At 39.4% G+C, this 10,741-nt stretch overlaps 1 protein-coding gene across 2 annotated transcripts; it reads left to right on the forward strand.

The window, feature by feature from the left end:
* Positions 1 to 652: 652 nt before the first annotated feature.
* Positions 653 to 9,659, forward strand: LOC108253859 (the record flags this gene model as incomplete). Of its 2 annotated transcripts, XM_026831654.1 has the most annotated exon segments (5): positions 653 to 815; positions 1,068 to 1,234; positions 1,615 to 1,786; positions 2,508 to 2,733; positions 9,527 to 9,659. In XM_026831654.1, coding segments are annotated over 4 exon segments (711 nt in total), but the record flags the coding sequence as incomplete, so codon positions are not given.
* Positions 9,660 to 10,741: the final 1,082 nt, after the last annotated feature.

Raw genomic sequence — 10,741 nt, forward strand, 5'->3', positions numbered from 1 at the left:
TCTATAAGGACCTACCATTCCCGGAGGTGAGAAATTATGAATACTATAAAAACTACCTCAAGGGTGCTTGCACTCATTCCTTCTTAAGCCTTGTTCTCACCACGAACATTTCTTTCCCAACAGTTGCGCAATTGTTGAAAGACAAATGTTGAGCAACTTTCATTGCATTCTAAAAGCCAAGAAATAAGTCTGTAGAATAGAAAAGCTGTTGGATTGTTGCAAAACACATTTCTGGAATTGTTGAGAGACAATGTTTCTGATGAAAATGTTGCCAGTGGGTACTAGACTAGACTTTAGATTTCAATTAGTTATTTTAAAGTTCGTGATCGAGGTCTAGAGGTGACTAAACTTTATTGTTGTTGTAGTAGCCATTGCCCAAGTCAAACGGAATCAAACTTCCTCTGTAGTTGGCAGACTACAGAGAGAGACCTGCAGTTGAGATCTGGTTGGTCAAAGATGCTTAACAACTACAACTTTGTTGTTCTTACAGGTGACCAAACTGCTCGGTAACGAATGGAGTAAGCTGTCTCTGCCCGAGAAGAAAGTATATCTAGACAGAGCAGAAGTAGACAAGAAGCGATATCGTGAAGAACTCAAAGTCTATCGCAAGTCAGACGCTTACCAGAGCTATTTGATTTTATTGTTCTTTCAGGTGACCAAACTGCTCGGTAACGAATGGAGTAAGCTGTCTCTGCCCGAGAAGAAAGTATATCTAGACAGAGCAGAAGTGGACAAGAAGCGATATCGTGAAGAACTCAAAGTCTATCGCAAGTCAGACGCTTACCAGAGCTATTTGAGGAGGAAACGAGTTAAAAGTAAGTTATTATTATGTTAAGGCGATCTCTTCCTGATCCCTTGTGTGCCGCGTCCATTTAAGTTTTGGACTATTGCACTACTAAAAGTAAATTTGTTTAGAAATTCAACATCACTGTTTAACTGCTAAGGTCTTCAGTGGGACGTCAGAGGGACGGGACAGTGGGACGTATAAAACCAGGGGAGGTTTTACCTTCCATTCGGCCACAAGCTACCACTTAAGATCGGAAGAGCGTCGTGTAGGGATCCCTCAGGTTTACAAGCTAACGGTACGGAAGAATCGGACATCGCTACGGATGCCACGGATGAGATAGATGAAGAGGAAGAAGACAATGAAGAACTGTACTGTAGAGTTTGTGATCAGTGGTTTACCACGCTGCACAACAAGCGGGAACACCTCAACGGTCGACAGCATTTTCAGGTGAGTGCTATTATTATTATTTTATTTTTTTTTTATTATTTTTTTTTAAGAGGTTTGATAGAGGGAACTGTAACTGCTAAGGTCTTATCGTCCCGAAAACGAGGAGAGAAGGAAGACAGAGTGGTCTTATCTTCCCGAAATCGAAGAGAGAAGGAAGACAATAGGAGAAATCCAATAAGACCTCCGTTGTTACTCTTCAAGAGGTTTCACTGAGGGAACCTGTCGGAAACCTCTTTAAAAAAAAAATCAATTTATTGTAATTTACAAAAATGAAATTCTCAAGGCTACCTGTATGAGATAATACGAGGGGGATAAAGTAAAAAGAAGAAGAAGGAAGAAGAAGAAAATCAACTTGAAAAATTGTCCGCTTTTCTCCCCAGGCAGTAGAACAAAGTGGCCATCTGGCGGTGAACGAGTCAAACTCCTGTCTCTCCCTGGATGAGTCCAGTCTGGATGCTGCCCCCTCCCGAACCCTCCCTAACCAACTTCCCCCCTCCCCCCCTCCCCTCACCATGGAGGATAATATTGCCTCTGTGGTGCGCACCATGATAGGTAAGTCTGATTGGGACCCAAGGACCCATATACTTTTATTTTTCACATCATCCATCATTATCATTATTATTATTTTCAGAGTTCACAGAAACCTTCCTCTAAGCCGGATCAAAACAGACTAAATTATGTTCGATAATTTGTAGTCATTTCAGATTCCCTTTTGGTCCGTCGCCGTCGGACTAGATTGGTCCGACCGACGGGCGTCCATCTAATGTGTAGTGTACTTAAGTAGAGAGAAAATGATCATTGTTTATTCAAACAAACAGACATGTTTCGCCATTGCTGGCATCATCAGTGTAAACTGTAAAAAATTGCACATAAGAAAAAGAAAGCTAACAAAAAAGGAACAAATTGACAAATTGACCAGATTAGTAAAAAAAGACCCTCCCCCAACTGTGAAGAGTAAAAGCTATTGTGTTCTTCTCTTCTTTTTTGATAATTTGTAGTCATTTCATATTCCCTTTTGTTCCGTCGCCGTCGGACTAGATTGGTCCGACCGACGGGCGTCCATTTAATGTGTAGTGTACTTAAGTAGAGAGAAAATGATCTGACAGTTACCCTCTTATAAGTATTAATATCAACTAATACCTAGGCATATTTTTTCCCGTTTCTCTCCAGACCAGAACAAAGAAATTCAACTGCTCCGCTCCAAAATGAAAAGTCTGCAAGAGAAACGGCTCAAGAAGAATGCCTATGTATATTTTTTCCCGTTTCTCTCCAGACCAGAACAAAGAAATTCAACTGCTCCGCTCCAAAATGAAAAGTCTGCAAGAGAAACGGCTCAAGCTGAAAAAGGAATACGCTCAGCTCAAGCAACGGGAATCGAACCTGTGTCGAAGTCTTCAGAAGACTTTGCACTCAACCGAGGAGACCGAAAAGTCCATCCGGTCCATTTGGAGCGTGCCTGCCTTGTACTTACCCACAGAGTGAGAAATGTGACCAGATGGGTGAGTGAGTCCAGTTCAAATTTGGAATACTTTCCTTCCTACAGGACCCAACCTTTTCAGAGGAAGACTTGAATTTTCAATACAGTCTTATGATCAACTTACCTACTGAGAGACAAGTTTAGTCTCTTGGAGGGTTTCAGCAGTCACCTGTTACACCTGCCTTCGTGCTGTAGTGGTCAAGGCGGTCGCCTAGTAAACAGGAGGGCGTGGGTTCAATCCCAGCCGAGGTATGGAATTTTTTCCTCATATAATTTGAGAATTTGACCACAATAATAGTAGTAGCCTACTGCTGGAGTAAAGGGACTTTTCAGTCCTATGCGAGCAGTATCTTTCAATACAGTCTTGTGATCAACTTACCTACTGAGAGACAAGTTTAGTCTCTTGGAGGGTTTCAGCAGTCATTATATATATAAGTTCTGTGGATCATCTTGATAAGGAGAACCAAAAGGCAGATATATTGTGCAGTGCAGAACTTCAAAAATATAGATGCCTTTTGGTTCTCCTTTTTAAGAGAAGTTTAGAGTAATCGGGTGTGTAAGATGATATTGCCAGGTTGAAACACTGCTGGGTGTGCTGGTCGCTATCGATTTGAATCCACCGGTTGGGCAGCCCTGTTATAGGATAAGGAAAGTAAAAGAGAGGAAGGTGATATCCAAAGAAGAAGGGGTAGGGTAGAGAGCAGAAGAAAAAGAGTAGAGGGAGAAAGAAATATTTGAAGGGTGGAAAAAGAGGAAAAGAAAGAAGATCCGAAGGAAGAGAGAGAGAGAGGGAGCGAGCGAGCTAAGATGGTAACCTGGACTGAATACATAACACTCGAGTAGTGATGGGTCGTCGGTAAATACCCACTGGGTGGGTAAATAAAAATTGGGTGGGTAAATAAAAATTGGGTATACCCCCAGGGTGGGTAAATACCCGGATATTTTTTTTTTTTTTAAAGAAGAAAAATAAACAAAAAACATCGTCACTTGATTTTTTTTTAATTTCCCGGGCACAATTTGACTGAGGCGCTTCTTGAAAATACCCGGGTATTTATAAACCCCAAAAATAAGTACCCGGGTATTTATATACCCATCACTACACTCGAGTATAAATTTTATTTTTGTATGAAATGTTAGGGAGAAAAATTCACCAGGAGAAAAACACAGAAAAGATATCAAGTGAAAATGTAAAACAAAATCACAAGTTAAAAACTATCAAATAGTTAAACCCGTTTTGACCTCGTATTGTACCTATTATGGCGGGATCTTACCGCTGAGTTAACACAGTGTCAAGGGTTTTCTTTGACGTGCCTAGCAACAGGTGATGGACCTTCTACAATAGAATGGTACCCCGAAATTATTGTCTGGGATTTTTATTCTGGCATGGTGGAAAATTTTGTTTTTGTTATACCTACTTACCTATTATTGTACTTGAAGTGATATAAAAAATTAATATATTTATTATTTACCTACATAACTAAAACTGACTTTGGTTCTTTTAATTTTATAGCTTGTAAAAAAATTGTCTCCATAGTCAAAGTTTGTTTCTACTGTTCTCGATTCTGATTGGCGGATTTAGCTACACCACCTGTCTTGGTGGCAGTGGTTAAAAGACTCGCTACGTAAATAGGAGGGCGTAGGTTCAATCTCAGCCGAGATGAGCAAGTTCATACTCAATATTATTTGAGAATTTGACAATATAATAGTAGGTAGTAGCCTATTGCTTGGGTAAAGAAACTCTTTAGTCCCATCTGAGGAGGAAAAGCGTTTTAATGAAATTCTGTTCTTCTGTCAGGAATTGACTGTTACAAATGATTTTCCTAATCACTCTTGATATCAAAAAAAAGCCCGGCTTAGACGTAATAGGATTTGTCTGAAGACTCATCTTCCAACTTGGTCTCAAACTCTCAAAACAATGCGACAGATCGCACTTGTATACGGCTGAAACTTGCCTTATACTCGTAGTATACACATACAGTACATACATAGGGCGACATGTCGAAAGATTGTGTTGAGGAGTTATGATCTCCTTCGAGAGACATTGAAAGGAAAAGACAGGAGGAAAAGTTTCGTGTGGAAATCTTGATATCGACTGAATTTTATTCGGGAAAACTAAATCAAAATCTTTACAAAAATATGTGGCTAAACTCTCGAGTTTCAGCCACAGTGTGATCAAGTTGGAAGATATTAAGTTTGCAGACAAAACCGTATACTCGTACGATATGTTGATTGTGAGACCAAGTTGATATGTATACAGTACATACATAGGGCGACATGTCGAAAGATTGTGTGATCAAGTTGGAAGATAAGTCTGCAGACAAAACCGTATACTCGTACAATGTGTTGATTGTGAGACCAAGTTGGAAGATAAGTTTAGATAAAACGTACAAATATACGATCATCGAAAGATTGTCAGACCAAGTTGGAAGATAAGTTTATAGACAAATCGTAACATGTGGACCAGGCATAAGTAAACACATTGTCCCTGCGTATACGTAATCATTCTTACATAATAGAATTCCACGTATTTCTATTTCTATACATTGTACCTACACAGCCACAGTGTGATCAAGTTGGAAGATATTAAGTTTGCAGACAAAACCGTATACTCGTACGATATGTTGATTGTGAGACCAAGTTGGAAGATAAGTTTATAGACAAATCGTAACATGGGGACCAGGCTTAAGTAAACACATTGTCCCTGCGTATACGTAATCATTCTTACATAATAGATTTCCACGTATTTCTATTTCTATACATTGTACCTACACTTTACATGTAGGTCTATATTGTAGTGTAGGTATGTGGAGATTAGATTATACGTACCTACACTTTACATGTAGGTCTATATTGTAGTGTAGGTATGTGGAGATTAGATTATACATTCAGGTAGATAGGTAGACACGTTATAATTATCTCGGTACCTATTTATAGTGACCGTGGATCTACTTTTGTTTCATAGCCCCTCACAGTTCTTCATATCAATCAGCGATTAAAGTTACATAATGAGGCTGTTGGTCAGAAATAGGAATTCAAGATTGTCCGAAATAGAGATTTCAGAGAACTTTGCTATCGAGCGATGCGTTTAAAATCCCTCGGACTATGACAGTTTGGTCTTCGGACAGGTTATTATACCGGTGTCATGTGAATGGATGAAGGAATTTTTAACAGTTCTTGATATATCAATCAGCGATTAAAGTTACATAATGAGGCTGTTTGGTCAGAAATAGGAATTCAAGATTGTCCGAAATAGAGATTTCCGAGAACTTTGCCATCGGGCGATGCGTTTAAAATCCCTCGGACTATGACAGTTTGGTCTTCGGACAGGTTATTATACCGGTGTCATGTGAATGGATGAAGGAATGAAGGAATTTTGTCTAAGAAGGGCCTCAGGACGAAAAACTTACCTAATCAAATCGAATTTTGTGTTTACTTAAGCGAAACAGTTGTTTTTTTTTCCCATTGAATTTTGAGTAGAACCGCTTAATTTTGATGTACTATCTTGAAAAGTGTTGGGAGGTCTAAAGACATGACTCATCAGAAAATCTTTTGCCTTGTGAGCGCTATGTCGCGGGTTCGATTCCTGCCCGGGTTTGTCTATGAAGGACCTCAGGACGAAAAACTTACCTAATCAAATCGAATTTTGTGTAAAAGAGTTTAGTTTTTGGTTCCTAATGAATTTTGAATAAAACAGGTTGTTGTTTTTTTTGGTTCCTATTGAATTTTGAGTAGAACCGCTTAATTTTGATGTTCTATCTCGAAAAGTGTTGGGAGGTCTAAAGACATGACTCATCAGAAAATCTTTTGCCTTGTGAGCGCTATGTCGCGGGTTCGATTCCTGCCCGGGGCGGATTTTATCCTCAACATATATGGTTAGTTTTTGGAACGACTGCCTTTCTGCTATCCCATCTTCCTTCTTTCTTAAGGTGTGTCCAAACATAGTCGACCGGCCGTCGATCGACGAGGTGAATCTATGTTGTCGAGTCAGTGTGGACGTGACAGTCGACATCGATCGATGACCAGTCGATTATGTGTGGACCCTTAGCTTTTGGGACGATAAGACCTTGCAGTTCCAGTTCCTTCTCTCAAATCTCTTGAAAATTTTAATTTTATATCTCAATTAAGAACATTAATATTTCTGAAGTTTGAAGTTGCGTGAATATTTATCCAGTATGAACTTTTTCAAGTCGCGTATGAATATCAAACTCCATACCCGGTGAATTAATCATGGGAGACCTTTAATTTGATATATAGGTCGACCAGGTTTGGATAAGTCCTTCTATGGGGACAGACAGACAGACAGACAGACTGACAGACAGACTGACAGACAGACACCGAAGCGAATACAATAGTCCGTCCACTATACCTTTTATTATTAGTAATAATAAAGGAAGGACGGACTAAAAAACTAGTTTGAGGATTTAAATCTTGAGTTTGATGACCGTTTCAGATTGACTGGAGGTATTCGAGTAATGGAGGCTTGTTTATAAATTGTTTCATTTGTTTGAATTTTAAATATCTAGTTTGAGTTCAATATGAGTTATAAATTGCGGGGCTTGATTATAAATTTTCACATTATAAAACTACAGTCGAACCTGTCTAGGTGGGAATCCAAGGGACTGACAAATTTTCCAACTTATCCAGGTTTCCCAGTTGAAAAGTTTCCCACTTAGAAAGGTTGCCGTTTTCCTATTCCCACTTATAAAGATAAATGTGAACACTGGTTTGGAGGAAGAGGAATCTGTCAGTAAGGGTTACTATGCTTTCCTACGAATTCCCACTTATAGAGGTCCGCTGAAGGCTCCGGACCTAGGAAAAAGGCAACCTTTCCCACTTACAGAGGCTCCGGACCAAGTATCCAGAAAAAGTCATTCCCACTTATAGAGGCTCGATTTTCCCATTATTTGAACAGGTTTTTTAGTAAAAAAATGAAGGGGCCACAATTTTTTTTCCAGTTATCTAGATTTCCCACTTAGACAGGTTCGACTGTATTTGTTTAGAGTGAAATAATTCATTATCACTTTCGGAATATTAAATGAGTTCTGGTTCTCTTGAGAAAAAGAAAAATAAAAATATCTAGCTATGGTTTGGACATAAAGGGACCAGTTTTGCTAAATTAGAATCCACTCAGCCTTCGGGACTAATTGACGCTCTAGTTTAATAGTTGAACTGACTTGGACATCTTAGCAAAACCACTGGAACAAGGTGACGTTAATTGAAGCAGGAAGAAGAACTGTTTAATGAAGGGTCAGTGGCCTGCTCCACGAATGACTCCGCACTCCACACGCGGACTGTGACACCTGGGGGGCCCCTTTGGTCAAAAGTAGATTGATGGTGGAGAATGCCCCAAACTTTAGTCAGATGTTTTTACTACATGAATAAATTTGGGTTCCTCTGAATGTCTTAGGTGGGATAGTATATCGACCTTCCCTGATGACATGAACCTAATTAACCTAATATTATCCCTGTAAATTGAAAATATTCCATAAAATCATCCCTGTTTTAAAGATATCATGGTGTATCTATCATCCCTGTAGATTTAAAACATCCCTAAAATCATCCCTGTATTGGATATTTTATGATGTCAAAGCGAGTAAGGGGCAGGTTGATTCAAATGTTTGAACAAATTTCATTGTGGTCCCTCAACTGGCTTTGTTACTTTCAATAGAAATACTTGGGGGAGGGATATACAATAAAGAAGTGAACATAAAATCAAACGCATAGGTAGATTTTAAACGAGTAGTTCAGTGAACTGTGGTACTCGGGGAAAAAGGACTGTATGGGGCCCCTAAATATCCGATCGAGTCCGAAATTTAACTAGAAAAATTCCTTCGATGTGTTTGATATCTGCTGAATTTTTGAATTTCATCAAATTGGACTAGTTATTGTGACACAAACAGATTTACAGACTGAATGCAACATTGTTCAGTGAAATCTTCAATGACAATTTGTCCGTTTACAAAACAATTCCACATAAATCAAGGAATTGGCTCAGGCCCTCGATTTGCCTCATGGATTACTGGTCTCATCTCATTAACATTTGCACGTGGCAATTAAGTCAAACAATCTGGCAGGCCATCACATTCGGTAATCTCTTGAACTTGGTCAGCCATTCTCAATGTGTGGGCCATCAACATCTTCTGTGCAGCTCGCTGAAATTTGTGGCCCTCTGTGGTTCAATGCCTGACAGATCCTGGTCTCAAGCTTTCTCCGCCACACACGTTAAGACGGTCCGACAGATCCTGGTCTCAAGCTTTCTCCGTCACACACGTTAAGACGGTCCGACAGATCCTGGTCTCAAGCTTTCTCCGCCACACACGTTAAGACGGTCCGACAGATCCTGGTCTCAAGCGGGTATTTAATACCGGTATGTTTTTAAAAAAAAGAAGAAAAATAAACAAAAAACATCGTCACTTGATTTTTTTTTAATTTCCCGGGCACAATTTGACTGAGGCGCTTCTTGAAAATACCCGGGTATTTATAAACCCCAAAAATAAGTACCCGGGTATTTATATACCCATCACTACACTCGAGTATAAATTTTATTTTTGTATGAAATGTTAGGGAGAAAAATTCACCAGGAGAAAAACACAGAAAAGATATCAAGTGAAAATGTAAAACAAAATCACAAGTTAAAAACTATCAAATAGTTAAACCCGTTTTGACCTCGTATTGTACCTATTATGGCGGGATCTTACCGCTGAGTTAACACAGTGTCAAGGGTTTTCTTTGACGTCACCCATTTGACTTACACTGTGTGTGGTAAGATCGGGCATTAGTTGTTGTTTTTTTTTTTTGTTTTTTTACCGCTCTAGGAAGGCAACCACCGGGCTGAGGGGGATCAGGCGCCCTCATTGCGCCTATAAAGTGGCGGAGGCTCCGGAAACTAGGGGTGGTCTCCGACGGTGGAACGGCGGTTCGCGGCTGGTCTGAGAACAACGGTGGGATCGTGGCATTCAATTCCCAGTCGGCCCAGCTGCCCCCCTGAGTTTTGCCCTCAATAAATAATGAGTTTTTTTTTTGTTGACGAGAGGAAAAATATTATTGGAATATACACGTTTAAAAACCTAACAAACTACCGTCTGTCCGAACATCAGTATTCTTTGTGACGTCAAACTTACGCTGTCTATTGCCTTAACATGTCAACTTCATACTACTATTTTCTCCTTTTGAATCTTTTGATATGTAGATATGTTTATATTATGTACGTTGTTGATTTTTGGTTTCATCGCCCATGTTGCCTAGCAACAGGTGATGGACCTTCTACAATAGAATGGTACCCCGAAATTATTGTCTGGGATTTTTATTCTGGCATGGTGGAAAATTTTGTTTTTGTTATACCTACTTACCTATTATTGTACTTGAAGTGATATAAAAAATTAATATATTTATTATTTACCTACATAACTAAAACTGACTTTGGTTCTTTTAATTTTATAGCTTGTAAAAAAATTGTCTCCATAGTCAAAGTTTGTTTCTACTGTTCTCGATTCTGATTGGCAGATTTAGCTACACCACCTGTCTTGGTGGCAGTGGTTAAAAGACTCGCTACGTAAATAGGAGGGCGTAGGTTCAATCTCAGCCGAGATGAGCAAGTTCATACTCAATATTATTTGAGAATTTGACAATATAATAGTAGGTAGTAGCCTATTGCTTGGGTAAAGAAACTCTTTAGTCCCATCTGAGGAGGAAAAGCGTTTTAATGAAATTCTGTTCTTCCGTCAGGAATTGACTGTTACAAATGATTTTCCTAATCACTCTTGATATCAAAAAAAGTCCGGCTCAGACGTAATAGGATTTGTCTGAAGACTCATCTTCCAACTTGGTCTCAAACTCTCAAAACAATGCGACAGATCGCACTTGTAAAAAAAGCCCGGCTCAGACGTAATAGGATTTGTCTGAAGACTCATCTTCCAACTTGGTCTCAAAACAATGCGACAGATCGCACTTGTATACAGCTGAAACTTGCCTTATACTCGTATAGGTACAGTACATACATAGGGCGACATGTCGAAAGATTGTGTGATCAA

The sequence above is a fragment of the Diaphorina citri genome, unplaced genomic scaffold, assembly GCF_000475195.1.
Source record: "Diaphorina citri unplaced genomic scaffold, Diaci psyllid genome assembly version 1.1 scaffold3838, whole genome shotgun sequence".
Lineage (NCBI taxonomy): Eukaryota > Metazoa > Arthropoda > Insecta > Hemiptera > Psyllidae > Diaphorina > Diaphorina citri.